Source organism: Etheostoma spectabile, chromosome 15 (genome assembly GCF_008692095.1).
Source record: "Etheostoma spectabile isolate EspeVRDwgs_2016 chromosome 15, UIUC_Espe_1.0, whole genome shotgun sequence".
In the NCBI taxonomy this organism is placed as follows: Eukaryota; Metazoa; Chordata; class Actinopteri; order Perciformes; family Percidae; genus Etheostoma; species Etheostoma spectabile.
The window spans coordinates 16814172-16834182 of record NC_045747.1 but is presented as its reverse complement, the minus strand read 5'-3'; the positions used below and the strand labels follow the sequence as shown (position 1 = coordinate 16834182).

At 39.5% G+C, this 20011-nt stretch overlaps 1 protein-coding gene across 2 annotated transcripts; it reads right to left on the bottom strand.

Annotated features, from left to right (window-relative positions):
- Positions 1–893: 893 nt before the first annotated feature.
- On the bottom strand, positions 894–14711 carry kmt5c (lysine methyltransferase 5C). Of its 2 annotated transcripts, none has more exons than XM_032536811.1 (9): positions 14346–14711; positions 13767–13925; positions 12458–12623; positions 12143–12252; positions 11852–12015; positions 9955–9974; positions 9547–9683; positions 9243–9415; positions 894–7812 (listed from the first exon to the last, which is right to left on the bottom strand). In XM_032536811.1, exons 2-9 carry the CDS (start codon positions 13877–13879, stop codon positions 2480–2482), a joined length of 6216 nt encoding a protein of 2071 aa, XP_032392702.1. In that variant the 5' UTR covers positions 13880–13925; positions 14346–14711; the 3' UTR covers positions 894–2479. The 2 variants fall into 2 exon arrangements, with proteins under 2 accessions (XP_032392702.1, XP_032392701.1); XM_032536810.1 differs by having other exon boundaries at positions 13767–13899.
- Positions 14712–20011: the final 5300 nt, after the last annotated feature.

Genomic DNA, 20011 nt, shown 5'->3' with positions numbered 1-20011 from the left:
GCTTTGAAATCAACCAGAAGAATACGTCAGAGCAGAATGAGAATGAAGATGAACCAAAATAGAAAATCTTAACTGACTGGAGCTTACAACAATGATGTAAAGATTATAACATATTCTTCTGCTGTGGTGGACTCAACACTTACAAAATTGTAAATGTTTCATCTAAATGTCTTTAACAGTGGCAAAAGTACTACGTTAAGAGCAAAAGCCTCAAAGTACTAAAGTAGTACTTTAAGTAAAAGTGCTCATTTCGCAGAACAGCCCATTTCAGAATCATTTATTATTGAATAATACCGATGGGTGAACCAGAAACTAATGTAGTGAAGAAGAATAAAGAAGCTTTAAATGTAATTACTCAACTATTTACTTATTCAAGTACAAGTACCTCAAAACTGTACTTAAGTACAGTAGTTGAGTAAATGTAATTAGATACTTTCCCCCACTGCTATTTCTTTTTTGACACAAGCAATTTGAAGACGTTACCCTTGGTGTTTTTGGGAAATAAATGCCATTTTTCACTAATTTGCGACATTTTACATCACGTGATTAATAGATTAATCAAAAACAAAAGTCAGATTATTCGATAAGTAAATAATCTTTATTGAAGTTCTAATTTGAAAACAATGATAGAGTAAACTGTTTGATTATGAGGGACACAATTAAAGAATGGTATGTCAATCAATTGATGGAGCTATAGGAATGGCATAATATGGTAGTTAAATGGACTAGATGTCTTAAACAATCAAATTTAAGTGATTATAACAAAGATCAATCACATTAACAATAGTATTGCAAAATTGCAGACAAAATGTAAACACAATTTACATTTTAAAGTATTGAGTATTGAAAAGAGAGTATTGAGTATTGAAAAGAGAGTCAAAGACAGAAAATACAAAAGAATTAAGTTTCTTTAATGATATAGGCCACATTTGTACATTTCTACAGCAGAGTTTCAGTAAGACTAACTGCCAATTAGAAAAAAGACAGAGAAACTTTTACCTGTAACAACTGAACAACATGTCAAAGGCTGTGAAATTAAATACTCAATGGAAATATTCAGTTCAGTATTTTGTCCCATTAAATAATGATAAAAAAACATTTAATTGTTTGAACAATCAAGGTGAAATATAAATTACATTAGAGCACCATTTCAAGGATGAGGATATTAAAATAAATAATTGGCCTTTCCATATCAAGACAGTACATTTTCATGGTAATAATGTAAGGTTGTGCAGTCACACTGAAAACTCCTGCCCACTGATGAACAATGGGTTCAACATACAGTACATCGTAACATGAGTGGGAATGCTCGCGTGACTTCCACAATCGACAGCAAATCAGTTTTTGCTGACTATATAAACACCTATAACTGTTGCTCCATCAGCCACAACGAAATAACAGTAGCTATTGCAGGTGATGCATAACTTATCATTCTGTACTTTCTGTATAACAGTTAACTTATTTTGAAAAACAATAACACTAAATAAATGACAAAAGTGAGTAGCTGTGAAAAGATTGTCACTTTTCTGGTGGTGATATCTAAATGTTTCCAACTGGAAGAACTCTCATTAAGCACAACTGGCCTGGAAAACAAAAACAAACATATTGCAGTTTCTCCCACTCATCCACATTAAAACTCTAAAGAGCAGCTGTAAAAGAAAACAACAACAACTGCACCTCATGTCACACATGTCTTTACCCAGTAGAGTTGTCCTTGAATATATATTGTTTCAGGTCAGGAAATCATCTTACTGTACACCGCTCATGCACAAGCCTTTCATTTATGCACTAACGGCTAATAAACTTACTAAAATCTGTCACATGGTCAGTAACAACACACCTTAATTTAATCCCTCAAGGTTTGCCTGCCAAATGCATGCACACACTCGCGCACATAAACACATTGTTACACACAAAGTGAGAAAAGAGCTCAATGTGAGTATAAAAACAAGGGTGAGCTGTTTCAACATGTGCTTTAAAAAGTCTCTAGAACATATCAAAGACTGAGGCACAAAGCTGCCTTTTTAAAACCAACCAATGCAAGGACCAGCAGCCAACCAACGATGCTGCTCCTTTCGCTACTGTCATCCAGGTATAGAAAAAGTTATACAGCTATGTTAAAGTAGAGTAAGAGGACCTTCAATGTTTACGGGGCATGGAAGTTCAATTTGTGACTCCTAGTCACAAATATATATTTAATGCTTTGTTTTCTTAATGCATTTTTTATTTGGTATTCTCAGCAAATTGTAATGGTTATTATTCATTTTCGTAAATCATACAGTAGTTAAAACGCGCTGATACGCCCGCTTGACATAAAACTCTGTACAAGCTGTGTCCATCAGTCAGCGGGCTTTAATAATTGGTAGACTATGAATTACAGTGTTTACAAAAACATATTGTGGCAGATACTGTATGATCCCCCTTGAACAGAACAACATCCAAATATATTCTGGGATCCAGTGACTCCGGCTGGTATGAATCAATCCGAGTACTGGAGATCTAAGTCTACTGTGCCGTCTGTCACCACTAACCTCACTCTCTTGGGTTTTGTGGAACCCATGGAGTGAGACGATGTAACAGGTCCATAGTGTGGTGCGCCTTGGTGTTCCCCAGGCTGGCACTGTTGCTGCATGTCCTTCCTGCAATGTTCGTCCTGACCTTTGAGCCCTGAAAATCCACCCACGGAGAAAGATGCTGGGTTAGGCGGCTGGGGCCCACACGGCTCCAGAACCAGTCGGCCTTGGGTGCCTGAAGGTTCCATTAGACAATGGTAGGTGTAGTTTGTTGAGCCTAATCCAGGGTAACCCTCAGGCCCATCCCTGAGACCTAGGGTCAATGAATGATCACCACTGAAGTTCAGTACGTATGGAGGACCTTGGTAGCCGTAAGGGAAAGAGGCTGAGGAGGTGGAGGACTGACTCTTGTTTGCTGGTGCTGGCGTACCAGGAGCTGTACTGTGGGTTACTTGGGGGTTGCTGTGCTGAGGCATGGGCGACAGAGACGAGCCAAAGCTAAAATCAAAAGGGTCTTGCTGAGTGTAACATGGCTGGTGCTTGTCCGAGGTCGAGTGAGTGGATTTCTTGTCTTGTGGGGATGAATAACCATCACACACTTTGCTAGGAAAGAAGAAGGGTCTTGGTAGCGCTGAAAAGTTTTTGTATGTCATGTTGGTTTCAACACTTTCATGTTTGTCAGATGACATCTTACTTTTAATAAAAGACTGAGGGAAAGAGGGAGGTTTGTTGAAATGTGGATTGGACTTGCTGGACGAACCAAGATGGCCAACACCTTTTTCAAACCCTTGAACAGAAATGTTGCCTTTATGACGACTGTCTGTGCCAACACCTAGTTTCTGACTCTGCTGGGTCTTTTCAATAGCACCTGATTTTGCACCAAGTGTTCTGGCTGCGACGATTGGGCTGCCAGCAGCCATGGTGTCTTTACAAGATGCACTGTACAAGTTCTGACTCTGGTTCCCGTCCTGAAACTTAAGCACCTTGTGAATAACTGTTGAGGTTTTGTCCTGGGATTTGAATGGATGGTCAGGAGGATTGGGATTTTTCACAGTGAAGAGTTGAGTAGAGAGAAATTTGTTGGACATTGGAATTTGCGGGACAGATTTAGTCAAGCAACTCTGGGGTACTCCTCTTATTGTGTTTGGCTGACCACTTAAAAACGTCCGAGATTTATTACTAGGAATGGTCATACAATGGAAGGGGCCCTGGGTTTTAATGTTCACCTGGGCTTTTGATTGACTGGTGTTTGACTTGACATTGATGGACGGCTGGGTTAAAGTAACAGGAGTGTGAGATGTAACAGAAGATGGTGCAGCAAACAACTGAGGCTTACTGACTACAGGAAAGGACTGAGTCCTGAGGTCTTCTCTGGACAGCCTCATTCCTGGATTTTTACTTAGAATTCGATCTTTAGCAGTGAAGTCAGAGTTGCAGAGAGCTGAAAAACTGAAACTGGGGTTGGGTAGACTTCTGTCTTTGGAGGTATCCTTCGCTTCACATTCCAGAGGAACCGACTCACTTTTGGAAGAAATTAGACCTGGGAAAAAATTCAGATCCTCACTGGTAAAGTTATTTCCTGGACTGGGAGGGCCAAGGTACGGCGTCTCAGTGGTCCATGTATCAGACGGACTGTGAGAGAGGGGACTGCTGAAAGGATCTGTAGGTGGATCCAGTGAACACAGATCTGATGGGGAAGATGGAAGTATGTTCTGTGGCTGATAATACCCCTCAAAGTTGAGACATTGAAAATCCAGAATATCATCACAGCAGTTTGTGAAGTTGGGCTCACCGGTAAGCATGTTATCAGCGGTTGTGAATGGAGGAGACTGGGACGGGGGCTGAATGACAGAATTAGAAGCACTGGAACACGCTGTTGGTTTTTCCAAAGTCTGAGATGAACACAAGCCCTCAGAGAGCCTAGAGAGACTATTGTCAATTTGTTGGAGAGTATGACTAAGACAAGCAGTGGGTGTTTCTACAGGCCCACACTTCCGTGGTCTCTCCATTTTGTGTCTCAGTTTCCTTCCTCCGCTGTTCATCTCTGGCCTTTCGGTGATTGCATCTGCAGCCGGGGATATAACTTCGGTTTTATTGTCATTGAGAGGGGAAGACAGAGACAGTGGTGACAGAGACAGGGAAAATGGTGGCGGCTCAGTTTTCAGAAGGGCTGAGGTGCAGTTCAGTCTCTGTGAAGGGAACTCTTCTTTGAGCTTGCTAAGATCAGTACATCCTTTCTTTTGTTTACCTAAAACGTAACCCTTCATTTCTTTCTTAACTTTTGGCTCTACCTTAAATTCAGTTTGTATGAGCCTCTCTTTGCTGTCCACCTCCCAAATATCATCTGTCTTTCGGCGTAGTTTAATTACTGGTAACGGAAGACCATTTGAATCCAATTCAGGCTGCAGTTTCTGTTGTGACCCAGTTTCAAACAAGCAGCAGTTCTTTACAAAACAATCCTCAATTTTTGTTGGCCCTTCAGCTAACATAGCACTGTCATTTTCAGAACACTCGTTTTTTTCTGGCAGCAGCTTGACTCCATCTTGAAATTCCTTATTGAGCTTTTCTTTAATTTCTAATTTGTCATCGGGCATTTCACTGGATCCACACACAGTTTCAAGGTCTTTGTCGGATTTTGCATCCAAGGATGCAGTGGTGGTTTTTCTTTTACTCAGCCTCTCGCCTCTTTTTTTCAAACGATGCAATCGGCTCTTTGACTTCTTACTAGCCTGCACATGTGCCTGAGCTGCCTCCATCTCCATGTTTAAAACGGATACAGAATCCATGATAGCTTTAAAAGGGTCGCATGTCACCAAATCATCTCCCTTTTCTGTTTTCAGTTCCATGTTTTCCAATCCTGCTCTTTGCATCTCCCATACTCTCCCTCTCCTCCTCTTAAAACGAATCTTAAAATCGACACCTGGCTTTGTCTCCTCCAAACCACTTTGTTGGATTAACGTTTCCACCTCATCTTCCTTTGGGAATTTATTTGGAGTTGGATTTTTGCCAAGCTGCTCTTTGAATTTAGCAGCATCCTCAGCTGGTTTGTCCTCTGCAAGCTTGTCAATGTCATCCTCATCTTGCCTCTCTAATTTACAATTTTGAACTTTCTTCAATAAAAGGCTTTGCTGATCTTCATTGGCTCGGGATCGAAGCACTCTCCTAAAGGGGGTTTGTTTTGTTAACCTTTGGGGGTTTAACCTCTGGACTTCTGTTCGCCTAAATCTGCCTTTAAAATCTCGTTTCACCTTGCTACTCTCCCCTGAACACGTAGCAAGGCCCTGTCTCAGCTCTGCAGATGAACTTAACTCTGTGGCTTCTTTAGATGCTTGACCTGCAGCTAAATTCAAACCTTGTTCAGAGTCTACTTCCACAGAACTGTGAAATGTACGTTTCTTCAGAGGGATGTTGGACTGGATGTGTGCCTGTGGATTGGTATCTGGGTGCAGATTAGTGGTAGATTTTGCTGAAATTATTGACTTATGAGGTAGTGAGTTGAGGCAGTTGGCTGGTGGCTCATTATGCCTCTGTGGTGACTGAAGCTGCAAACTGTCTTTACTCAACAAAGTCTTCTTCACTGTAGCTGGGACTTCTTTGCTCAAGTGTCCCTTGGTGCTTTGTTTAGCTTTTGCTTTTGTTTTCGCTGCTCTAGGCCTCATTTTACGTCGTATCATAATCCTCCTCTGCATTGAACAATTGTTCCTGCCTCCATTTGTTTTCGGTTGTTCTTTCTCCTCAGCACTTTGCATTTCTTTAGAGGCTGAAGTAGAAAACCCTCTTCCTATGTTATCTCCGTGTAATCTCTGTTCTATTAAGGGTTTATTTTTTCTTAAAAAATCAGATAGCAGAACCTTTGCCGGCTTTATGATAATTTCTTCTTTGTGACTACTTAGTGGCTGTTTAGTCACACTCATAGTCATTTGTTCTGGTAATTTAACAACTCCAACTTTATTTTTTACACACTGGATGTTATTTTGTCCTCTAGTTTTTTTACTGGGCACTATTGTACATTCTGACTCTTCTCTTTTGGACACTTCTTCCAGGGCCTCGATACTTTTATGTTGCACAATTACAGATAGAGCATTTCTCTTTTCATTCTGCCCTTCAATGTTACTTTTTATAATCTCCTGCTGCTTCTTCTGTAAATTGTCTTTTTCTTCCGACACTGCTTGTATTTCGATAACCTTGTCACACCCCCCTTTCTTGCTGTGGGATAAACCACGTGCTTGTCTCTTCCTTAAATTTACTTTATCGGTGGCCTTGAAAAACATTTCCCTCACTCCTCTGTTTCCTTCAGCTGTGCAGATCTCTGAACTTTCCCCCTGCCTCTGTTGAGATCTGGACCCTTTATTTTCGGACTGTACCTTCAGGGGCGCTGGTCTAAGACACCGGCTTTGCCTGGTCCTACCTCTTAACTTCACTGCTCTTTTCCTGTCTTCAGGGGTCTTTCCTGCTTCTACACTTTGTGACATTGATAACCTTGTTAGGTTGACTGTGAGGTATTGTTTCAGTGATATTAGTGGATTGTCAGCAGCTTTCTTTGTTACATCTGTGACACTCTGACAAACTTCTAGCATGGATGAAGTGGTTGTTCGCTCCGTTTGCTCAGCGGCTGGGCTCTGAGCCGGGTCGATGATGCAGGATTCAATGCTGCTGCACTTGTTGCTTTGACTCTTGGTGATTGCATTTTCAATCTCCTCTTGTTGTATTGCACTGCAGGTTTTGTCATTTTTGACAGGGTGACAAACAGTTGTAGTGTTAGCTGTGTTATTGGACCCCGTTTGAGGCGCTAGCATGGTTTGAACCATGCTTCTTGTCCTCGAAGAGTACCGCTTGGGAACTGGCCGCCTGTCCACCACTTTGACAGATTTCCCATTAAGGCCTGCACTGTTTGCAGCAGGTTTACTATTCTGATGAACTGACATGGAGGAATTTAGAGTGAAAGGCTTCAAGTTTACCTCACTGCTGTTACTTTCCTCTCCAGTGAAATTCAGTTCACTCAGCCCTTTTGGCTTCACTTCCTCCAGCTGTTGCAGCAAAGCCCTTTCTTTGCTTTTTGGATTCTTACAGTTGAGTAAGAAATCCACTGAGTGGCGCTGTACTGTGATTCTAAGGTCCTTCAGAGTAAATTGGTACAAAAGAGGATCTGTCCACCACTGTTTGACTGTGGAGGACTTTATTGGACGCTTGCCTGATCGTCTGTGCTTCTCTCGTCTCCACTTCTTTGTTTGACAAAATTTTCTGTTTTTCAAGGCATTTCTCCTCATCTGCTGGGTAAAGGAATTCCTTGAGGGGATGGCTATAAATGAAAGACAACAGGGAAAGCAGTTGAACTTGAAGCATCTATTTTACTAACGTGTATGTTTACATAAGCAGTGCCTGAAAATCATGCTTATATGCATATAAACAATGAAAACACACACATTCAATTGTATTTAATTATTTAAAGAAACAAACATTTTTTTTGAACTATAAATGCCTAGCCATAGATATGATTTGAGTGCGAGAAGCCAGAACCCTGGCAAAGATGTGGCTGTGAAGAAACAACAAGATTTAAGTGACCTATTCATTAAACTGCTATGATTAATTGTCTATGTAGTGAGCCATTTACTGCACAGCAGCGTTCCGTGATGCTCGGAAAGTCTTTAGGGTGTATAAAGACGGCACTGACTGTGAATTATATGGAGATGGTTTTAGAATATCTTTCTTTACCAAGAAGCAACCAATCACCTCTATTGGCCCCAAACACATCAGACCAACCAAATTGTATGTTTCTACCTTTTTTTTTTCCCGCTGTGAAATATGATAATACGGACACTTAATGTGAGTTAACAGATAACAGAAACCTATAATTACCAATCAATATGCAACTTAAAGTGGAATAACAACTTCTTGCAAACTTAGTTTGTGGAGTTTGTTGCAAAGGGAATACTGCTTCTTGCAAATAAAATGCCCAACCTCCACAAGAACAGCTCTTATGCTTGAAAAGATCCACGTAATTGCGCCTCAAAAGATGCATGTTTTGCAAAGGTTAAATAAGCATGCTAGCGCTGTCTTGACCAAACTAATAAAAACAAAAGAAAGCACAAGTGCTTCAGAATTATTTCACAATTTAGTAAGCTATGTCAGTAACATGATTGCAGATTCCATGCTACATCAAAACCTTATGACATGAAGAAGCAACACAATCTTCTTCCTAAAACAGGCCCAATGTACCTGTAGAATGTATTCTAAACATGGACTTTAACAGGCCGTGGATGACGGCAGTCAGAGTAAGTACAGGGCCATTCAACTCGCCCATCTGCTTCCAAAGAGTGAAACAAAGTTCAGTCACATCTAACTGATTGCATTAGCCTGATCTTGTTTGAGACATAACACATCACAGAGATGTCAGGTGGTATGGTAATAATGCAAGTTAAAAATCATCAGTTAAAAAGGTCATTCTGATTTTCAACCTGAATTTTATTTGTTTGATGCATAAAAAAAACTGTGGCTTTTCTGCAATGATACTATTATCATTCATTGCAATTGTGGTATGTGAAAACTTTGAGTGACCAAATGATTAAAGCTGCCCCATAATTTGTTTGCATGTAGCCTAGAGGTGACAGACAATTTGTACAGACAATTCCTAAATCAAAGTTAATATTCTTAGAGCTCATAGCTGTGCTGATGATTACATTCTTACTGATTTAAGAAAGATCATTTTAGAGAAAATCCAAAAGCAGTTACCTTTAAAGATACCTGAGTGTATTCCTGGTATTATCGGCCTTGTAGCAAAGTGACCCTTCTCTCTGTGATGACGAAGATATCTCTCCCTCAGACGGTACTTTTGCCCCACCGGGTCCTTTGTTTCTTCACATTCAGGCTGCTTCCCTCTGTGTTTAAAGTGACCCTCTCCTTTCCTAAAGAACAGATAAAATTACTAAATTAAATGTTGATGAATTTTTTTTTCATATCTGATAAACATTATCTTCAGTTTTGAACAAAAACCAAGCAACGATAAAGACAATGCCTGATCAAATGATGGACACACCTCTCACAGGTGCAACATTCACACATTTCGTTGCCTTCCCCAAAAAAGCTGGCACCATAGTAACACGTGATCTCCTCCCCAGGTGAGATGGGTCGAATCGCTTCAACACACGCAATATTCTTCTCCCCAGGGACAAACTGGGCGGGTGAAAAAGGGAACAAAGGCAAAGGTTGGTTGGCCCATGGGAAACATTAACACAGAGCAGTTAGGAAACAGAAAAGAGTGTGTTCTGTACCAAAAATACTAATTATGCTAAAATACTAAAAGTGTTCAATGTACAAAGCGGCCTAATGATAATTCTTACTAGATTATGCAAATAAAATGTAAGCAGTGGTCAAAATAATACACCTATCATTTCAGTGTGTCAAATCTTTTTAGTGCGCATGATAAAGAGATATTGATGGTTACCTTGCAGTTTGGTTTGCAGTCTTCAACCCAGAAGGACAAACAACAAAAAACACAGAGACAAAAGATTTCAAGTTATTAATTCAATCACAGCGATAAATAAAGGGCTTAATAATTTGTTGATCAGCTGGCTTGTACTAAATAATTTAGTAAAAGGCTCAATGGCTACACTGACCATGTAAACCTATTCTGTTATAATCTCTAAATACAATTATGAACCTAAAAATAAGCATAATATGAGCACTTTAACATAATGCACATCTTCTACGTGGTGCAAAAGTGTTTATGAAAAATCTGGGTCAACAATAGAAAATAACTAGACAAGATTGAGTATTTAATGATCAGATTAGTTTCTGATCAATGCAAAAACACATGAGCAGACAATATGTTTGTTCCAGGTTATCCAGAAGTACAGTACAGGCTAAACATTTGGACACACCTTCTCATTCAATCCGTTTCCTTTATTTTCATGTCCATTTACATTGTATATTATCACTGAAGGCATCAAAACTATGAATCAACACATATAGAATTATGTACTTAACAAAAAAGTGTGAAATAACTGAAAACATGTTTTATATTCTAGTTTCTTCAAAGTAGCCACCATTTGCTTTTTTGATAGTGCTGCAAACCCTTGTTGTTCTCTCAATGAATTGCGAAAACTTTGAATGTGTCCCAAAGTGCAGTCACAAAAACCATCAAGCGCTACGACAAAACTGGCTCACATGAGGACCGCCCGAGGAAAGGAAGACCAAGAGTCACCTCTGCTGCCTAGGATAAGTTCATCTGAGTCACCAGCCTCTGAAATCGCAAGTTAACAGCAGCTCAGATTAGAGACCATATGAATACCGCACAGAGTTCTAGCAGCAAACACATCTCTAGAACAACTGTTAAGAGGAGACTGCGCGAATCAGGCCTTCATGGTCAAATAGCAGCTGAGTGGTGGAGTGCTGCGCCTCCACAGTCACCGGACCTGAACCCAATCGAGAGGGTTTGGGGAGAGCTGGACTTGAGTGAAGGCAAAAGGGCCAACAAGTGCTGAGCATTCTGGGAACTCCTTCAAGACTGTTGGGAAACCATTTCAGGTGACGACCTCTTGACGCTCATCAAGAGAATGCCAAGAATGTGCAAAGCAGTAATCAGAGCAAAGGGTGGCTACTTTGAAGAAACTAGAATATAAGACATGTTTTCAGTTATTTCACACTTTTTTGTTAAGTACATAATTACATATGTGTTCATTCATAGTTTTGATGCCTTCAGTGATAATTTACAATGTAAATAGTCATGAAAATAAAGGAAACGCGTTGAATGAGAAGGTGTGTCCAAACTTTTGGCCTGTACTGTATGTGGTAGTAGTATTAAGTAGAGCATGCAGAAACCGGTGCTAATCCAACTCCCAAGCACTTAACCTTTCACAATGTGCATGTGTATGCAGTACTTAATAACAAAGTCATTTTGACCATATTTGTATTGTATTTCGGATACGCAACTGAAAGATTTGATTTTACATGACAAATCAACCTTTTGTGATTCCTAAAGTATCATAACTGAAACTATGGACCTTTCAGTATGTACTGTATGTCAGTGATCAAACATCATTAGAAAACAAACAACTAAGACTTAATTGTTGTGTAGATGACTGCATGTAATAAAAGACCTGTCAGAGAGTGATACTAGCTTCCAATCTTGTGTTTTGAATGTTGGTATTTGGTTTTCTACCTTTGTTTGCAATTTGGATCACAGACTGTGCCTATAAAAATGTTTTCCTTGCAGGTGAAAAAATTGTTCCGTTGATGAAACTCACAGACAAGCATTCCAATCAGCTATGAACATTTTCAATTGGTAAATCTGTGTGCATGTGTGGCGAGAAAGAATGAGTCATGAATGCACACAAACTCACCATGGTTAATGAAAGCTGCAGGCCCCAGCCAGAGCTGAGCGCAGCGTTTGCGTGTGGAATACATCACACTGAAGTCATTGACTCCTGCCCTTAGCACAGCGCTGTCAGAGGGGCTCAGTTCTGCTATGCAGCCCAGCAGGACCTCCACCCGCTCCCCTGCAAACCTGCAGTGCAACAGATCAAGTGTCACATATCCACAACTGAAAAAGAAGCACGGTCCAAGAAATGCAGCAGCTAGAGTTCAGCTACATGCTGCCTTGACAAATACAATGTGTGAGTGTGAGTGATTACCATTGCCTCGTCGAGGTTATCTTCGCTCCGTTGGTCTCTGAGGAGTATCTGTCACAGGACTCTATCTTGACACCGCTATCCAACAGGAAGGCACCAAGGTAGCGATACACCTGCAGACATCATAGTTGGTTTAGACTGTTCTCACATTCAAGTGACAAATTTAGGAATAATGGTAGCTTTCTATGAACCAATAAAGAAACTAAAAGAGGGAGACTACCAAGCAAAACCATCATAATACAATTGTTATGCATTTTGTCTAATTTATTTAGTTATTATCTTATATATACTGATTTGTAAGCTTATACATATGCTTACATGTTGTCTCAGCAGCTCCTGTCGATGGCTTCCCAAAGCAATGAAGTAGTCGCCAGCCGGTTCACCCACTGTCAGCGCCTCGAACGTAGCATTGAAGTCATGCGTACGCTGAAATCGCAACAGGGTCTCTTTGAGGTTACCCCAACGCCTGATCTCTGGTGGAGGACTGGAGAAGAGAAGAGCAGATAACGGCATATTAGAGCAGAAACAGTCAGAGGACAAAGTCTTGTCACAGTTTGGGTTAGTCTAAGGTGTGTCTGTGTGAAATGCCTTTTTTTTCTTTCAAGACATCACAAGAGACAATAAAATATGAACCAGTGGCCGAGGTGTTTGACCTAATCTTCACTACATCACCATGTATTCTTTAAATCATCAGAACATGTTTGTGCTCACACCCTTGTCAATTAAAACATTTCTGATCAAAAGGCAACTTAAGACTAAAAAATAAATTCATAATCCAATTTTATTTATGTATTACTTGGAGAGCGTAACATCCCCAACACGCAAACATCAATCACCAGTTAAACTTGGAACTGACTAGGGCTAAATGACAAAATCACAAATATGTTGCTGAGATATTGATTATTGGATTGTACAATAGTTTACTTATATTTGAGTATTCCCATTTCAAAGAAAACTTACATTGACTTTCACTTACAATAAAAATTGCTTCAAATAAAAATGACTCATGATCTACTATCATCATTATTATCATCATATAGTAGACTTTTGTCTTTTGAGAAAATCCAGTTACATCACACACTTGCAAGTGCTCGATGCATTGGAAGCAGAAATCAACAATCACAGCATGATCAAAACAAACGTATATGACGGGTTACATGTGAAGAGAGAGGTCTTGCATAAAGCGTCTTGTCTATTTACACTGATTTCAAAGTTTCAAAAACTATAACAGTATGTGGTCTCCAATTTTTGTACTAAGCTAGGAAATGGTTTCCAAAACACCTACGTTATTTGTAAATGGAGTTGACAGTGTGCAGAAACTTTGTTTAACTTTATTATAAACAGATACAGGACAGTAAACCACTGCTTTTTGAATCAACACACTTTCATTTCAGGATTACATTTTTCGTACACTTATGTGTCTGTACATAGACATCTTAAGGACAGGTGTGGTTGTCATGACATTCTTATACACGTCCTAGTAATTGAGGAAGAATACCACTGTACTGATGTGGAAACCCAAAATGAATCATTGATAATAACTGCTTAAATATTGATGTGATCAAGTGGTAATTAGACTCTAGTACGGTAGTGTTGTATGAATTGACATGTTTGAGTGACGGATTACCTGATGTTCATTTTGTGGGTGCTGAAGCCCAGCAGAGGGTCCAGCACCAAACCGGTGGCCAGATCATCGGTCTCACACAGCTCCTTCACACTCATTTTAGTGTATCCGTCCATTGCCTCCCACCATCAGCATGCTGCGATCACACAGGTCAAAGTAACGCTATGACAATAACAACAACAAACCACAATCTTCTATGAGTTGTGCAGCAGATCCTGTCTGCAAATGGCATTTGAACTAGCTCACTCGCTTTAATTTGCCTCACAACTCTGTCATGCAATGCCGTTTCGACTTGAATTGCTTAACGTTACCCTATGTTTAGAATTACCAGTAAATAGTAACGTTACGTGCATGTTAGGAATGCTACTAAGCGCACATTAGCTTCCATAGCAGATTAGCTTAGCGTGTCAGCTTTCTGGGAAAATATGCGGGGTTATCAGCTGAGGAGTGAGGAAGCTAACATTACGGTAGCACTAACGGTCTGCAGCCAACGTAACATGACTGCATCAGATCGTTGCCGAACTGTAAAGCAATATGCTCCCACCGTGATTCATACTGGTAGTGTGGTTTTTGAAAACATACCCGGGAGTCTTCTGTAGTCAACGATGTTATCAACAGATAAACAATTTATCGCAAGCTGTCCGCTTGCTCTTGCTCTCGTTCGCCTGGCAGGGAAAGTTAGCCTAGCAACACAACCAGCTAGCTTTCCGCCGTCTTTCTGGCTAGCCTGGTCAGTCGCTTACGAAAATGGAGTCTCCTCGTGACTTCTGAAATGTGTAGGTTTGTTGACGACTGCAAATCCCAAGCTGAATTAGAAAAGTCAGAAATGCCCCCCACACACGACGACAAACTAGCTTAAAAGTGGATGTGTTATGTAGTTAGCTGACTAGCTTTGCACAGCGCTCATCGAGTAGCAAAAGTTGACGGGCAACGTCCAGTGCAACCGAACTATTATTGACCCCGCCCACACGCTGCTCTATTCGCTAATGTCAAGGACAATTTTACAAATCCAGTGTTTTGAGCTCTGTGGTTGGGCAGGCGTTTTGTGGGCGAGGCCTTGTGGTTAGTTCTACTCTGGGTTTACTCTGTTGATACAGAGCAGAGGTACAGTGGCCTCCATTTGACTGCCAACATAATCACTCACACTAACAGCTTACAGGGGATGCTGTCACCCGGAGCAATACCACAACCTGCCTGCTACTAGAAACATTTATAGTGCCTGTACTGTAAATCAGATATCCTAAAGACGGGTTTCACAAGAACAGTTATTATTTGCATTAAATTGTAATTAGTGAGTAATTCAACATCTTGGATTAGAGTTCCAGAGAGGTAGCCTACAATTTAACTTCGGATGGACAAATATATTACAGTTACATAGCCGACTGTAATCAGGGCTTAAGCAATGAGCTTTAATTATAATCTAGTTGTAATGAGGAATATGCAACGCTGAGATTGAATTCGATTTGAATAGATAGCTGAAATAGATAGAATAAAAAAAAGCCTTTATTGTCATTGCACATAATGTAGGGGCGCTATGCTCCTATCAGTGCCAAAACAAGACACCATAAAAAAACTTCAGCAATCAAATATTTACAGTCGACAGCCCATGGTTCTAAAATAATAAGTACAATTATTTAACACAATGTCTTTTTTTAAACTAGAATAAGAGTATTTATTGCACTAGAATACATGTAATTATTGCTGGTAAGAATGCACTAGAAGTTTTTGCACAAGATCCAGTAGGTTTGCCCTCGAAAGATTCAGGGTCATTCAAAGCTTGTTGGAATTAAGTGTGCTTATGGCCCAGAGAAAGAAACTGTTCTTACGTAGTGTGTAAATCACGGTGTAGTTCTAATTAAAGGGCCAGCAGTATTTTTGTTTTTGGTCATTCACATTTTAAAAACACTAATAATGAACGGGATTAGAAAGAGATGCCTTTCTCAACCTTATCATAGTTGAAATCATAAGCCTGTTTACTACTGTGTTTGCAGACTCATCAAAACTTTCACACCATCAAAAACCTTAATGATGATGAGTTGTGGTTTTCTGTCAGTTTATCTACTAAATGGCTGTCAATCTATTTGAAAGTGATAAAATGTTCCCATCTTGTGGTCTGAGTTGTTGTTTACATTATGATCACCAATCGCGCCTTTAAAGGTTCAAAGTTAACTTTTAAATAGCACTATCTGGACATGGTTGATGCACTTTCTTATCCTTGACTTACAAAATAACCTTTGGAAGTCCTGGTTGATAGATCCTGACTCCCTTTTAAAAACTGACATGCTCTTGTTTCTTTATAAGAATTTTAAGAATTAGCAATATTAACAGTAGTTGCGTAGCCTATAACTACACTGTTTTGCATTTAGCCTGTCATCTGGACAACATCAGGATCTGATCTTTAAGTCCTACACTAGTACATACTTTAGCTGAGTTATTTTACATGTGGCTGAATTAATTCATAAATCACAGATTATGGTTCAGTTTTACAGTTATCAATGAGCCTATGGTCCACCTCGTTAGTGCAAAAGTTTGATTCATAAATCAACAGAGAGATTTACGAGCTGGCAGGTTGTGACTTTACTGCAGAGAACATCAGGCTGCATCTGCAGGACCATCACAGGCAACGGTCAAAAGCCACCTCATGTTAATATTGCATGTGTGGCAAGTTTCCCTCCCGCAGGTATTTCATATGCATTTGTTGCCATTAAAGACTTCAGGCTTTCTTTCACTATACATTCTGAGGCATCTCCTGTTTTATATTTATACACTTGAAGTATTGTGTTGTATTACATGCTAACCAGTCCCACATTGCCAGGCCTTACAACAAATAAGATCCTATTTCCACCTGTCATTTCCAACTCTATTTTGTGATACATTTATTCATTCAGATTTTATCTTTTTGAGCCAGGAAATTACAGAGATTTTTCAGAGAATTTCTGGGTTTGTCTATATTTCAGTTGACGGCAGCATAGAATGTGCTCAGGTTTAAAATATCTATTTCACATGTTTTAATGCAGTTGTTTTGATTTATGCCACTGAAACTTTCTTACAGTACTCACAGGATGCTTCACACTTCTAATCCCAGCAAGTGGCAGAAAACCATAAAAGATAAACAAAGGGGGGGAAGATAAAGATGGCAAATACAGACACAGAAGCATGTCGTCCAAACCTCAGCCCCATTTTTTTAAAACAGAAGAGGAAGAAAGGGCCTGGCAACCTGGGTGGAGAAAGGCTGTGTTGTGTTTACTTCTTCATTAAACTCGTCATACTAAACTGGCCAACTGTCTCTTTTTGATTTGGAAAAGTGTCTGTGTGCTGTCACTGTGTGAGCCAGGTGACATTTAAGCTACTGACTCATGCAAAACTGTTTGACAGACGGTAGAGGCGGCCTCCGCAAAAGAAAACAAGAGAGGAAAATCGGCCTTGAGGCCGGAAAGACGTGAAGATTTAATGTCCACGTGAAAAGAAAACCAGACACAAATATACAAATTCTATGTTTTATTTCTACCTTGTAACAGAGACAACTTGCGATTGACTTGAAAACAAATCAAATACAAATAAAAAATACCTTTAAATTCTGTTGTTTCTTTTCCTTAATTGTAATAATCTAATCATTTCATATCTACCCAGCAACAGTGCATGGTGCAAAACATCCCTGATTGATTAAAAAAATCCTACACTAATAAGCCAGCAGTATCTAGCATTAAATTTGTCAGTGAAAACAATATGAACAAAAAAGTTATTAAAGAGCAGATTCTTAGAGGTAATGACAACAGTAAATATAGAGTAACAAAAAAAAAATACATAAGCAGAGGTTTATACAGCTATGAAAATGGAAATGAAAGTGGTCTTTATTGGACCATTCATTATAGAAGACAGATATCTACAAGTTCCGTCATGTTTCAGCACTGTGTTATCTCTTACAGGAGACACTTATTTTTGCATTGTTTAAGACATAATCTATTGGAAATGGTCTTCACAACATCATGGCGCTCCCGCCTTGAATTAACTTTATTATTACCCTAAAAGACTTTCTGCATCATATTATCCACAAAAGGTGGGCTTGAACTCGTTTCATTTCAGCCACCTTAAACCGAGAACGGAAGCTGCAAGTCATCTGACTTGTAAATATCCTGTGATAATGGTGTCTATTGATGTATTTTACTTACAATATGAATATAAATACAATATCCTCATTCCGTTTATTTTGATTTCACTTCCTGAGTTGATCTAACTGGATGTGAATTGAACATAAGAACACAGTCGACATCCGACTGCTATTTTTCTTACTTCACCTGCTCTCTCTTACACAAGATGTGCGCTGCATGTGAATTGTTAAAACGCCACACAGGATTCTAAATAAAGCTTAATTACATTTAGATTTTTTTTTTTTTTTAAGAACATTTATTTTCTGAGGTATTGAGTTGAAAACCTCTTGCTAGAGGGAGAACAGTGTGGCAGGGTGACAGCTGAATGCAGCTTCCCCACCCTCTGTTTAAGTATGTGCTTATGCACTGCACTCAACTCCAATATTTACTGCCTCAGGAGAGCTGTAGTCGCATGTGTTCATATTTAGACAGAGAGCAGGAAAATGAGGACAGACAGCAGACAAAGGGGGGGGGGGGGGGGGGGGGGGGGGGGGGGGGGAGTGTGTTGGGGTTTTAGAAATGGCCGGTGAGATACCCTGAAACACTGTAGAAAGATATATTTTTACCAGTTGCAACAGCCTGTGCCGTTTGGACTGTTTTCACTTTGGACACCCTGTTTGCCAACTCAACGTACAGTGGAGGGAATGCAAAATGGCCCATGTGTGACATTACTGTAGTGAAAAAAAAAGAAGTGTATTTTTGAATCTGAATTCAATCAGCATGACTGTGATGTCTTGGAGTTCACAGATGGCAGAGGATCCGCACATATATATTTTAAATTTGATTCTCTCCGTCTATGGCTCTTTATGCTTACGTAAACAGTAAGCTACTAAAATAAAGTCAGAATGAGGATTGCTTTCCCAAGCAATTGCAATTCTCTTGCTCAGGTCATTTACACAGCACAATTTAAGAAGCATACAAAATTAAAAATACTAATTGCGAAACAGTGGTAACTGTTCACATTGGAATTACCTGTCACAAACAAAACTTTGAGTTTGATTGACTGGGAATTTACTGTATATAAATATTAGTATTTTTTCATGTTTATAGTAAAACAATGATTTTGTGCCCTGATTCCCCATCAAGTTTAAAGGACTGTCTATTACTTAGTCCAAACAACACCACTGTTTATTGCTCCAGTTGTAGCTTCCATGCAACCCTCATTCGGTGTGGGTTTAGATTAAAATAAGCCCACTCTTTGTTTTTATGACAAACTAAACTGAAGTGGTCTTAAACAGAGCACTTCAAACTGGAAAGGTCAAAGCAATGATTTACCATCTCATCCCCCTCTGCCTTTGATCACAAAATATGGAAAAACATTTAAGACACTTCCTCCTCAGTACAGTATGCGTCTGGAGTATACTCTGTTCCAGTTCACTACAGATTAAATGCCAGATAAATAGTGGTGTACTTCACATTCATCCAACAATCATTTGAAATAGCCTTTTTGCATTGAAGAGTTATCTAATCAAATATCTATTTTTGTGCTAAAACAGGCAACATCTGGTTCTGAGACCAGCTTTGGGCTTTCCTCTCCTACAGTCACTGATCCTCATCTTTCACCCTAAAGCAACGTGTGAAATGCCACTTTGTTTTAACGAAGTATAAACTGGCCCAAAATTACTTTTCAGCATCTACATTTGGGTGAGTCTAATTCATAAGACATCTCTTCAAGCTGCTGTATGCTCAATTCAAAGTACCACACTCAAAAGACATGCATAGCCACAACGCATGGCAAAGGTTGCTGACCAACATGACAAAGCAATGGCAAACACAAAGTGATCAGCATGATGGCATGATTCAAATACATGGTTATTTTTATTCATCTTCAACTTTTAGTGAGCTAAAAACAAGAAAAAAAAGGAAATGAACTCATGCCAGTTTCATGTATCTAAAAAAAAAGAAGAAAAAAGAAAAAGAAAAAAAAAGACATAAGCGAAACTATTTCACATCCATGACTGTGTTCTCAAATCATTGGTTTCTAAAAGGGAAGAGAAAAAAAAATCTCATTGAAAAAAGATTTATCTGCACATATATCCACCTGTGCTCCCAGTGTGTGTGGTATGTGCCGTTACCATTTGACCGTAGAATTTGATCCCA

What these genes read in the sequence shown, in the direction of transcription:
- kmt5c (XM_032536811.1), bottom strand. Translation starts at nt 13,879, where the DNA reads ATGGACGGATACACTAAAATGAGTGTGAAGGAGCTGTGTGAGACCGAT. An exon ending in TGCAGCTTTCATTAACCATG is followed by an intron (nt 9,975 to 11,851) that starts GTGAGTTTGTGT and finishes TCTGGGTTGAAG; the next exon opens with ACTGCAAACCAAACTGCAAG. An exon ending in ACTGCAAACCAAACTGCAAG is followed by an intron (nt 9,684 to 9,954) that starts GTAACCATCAAT and finishes TCACCCGCCCAG; the next exon opens with TTTGTCCCTGGGGAGAAGAA.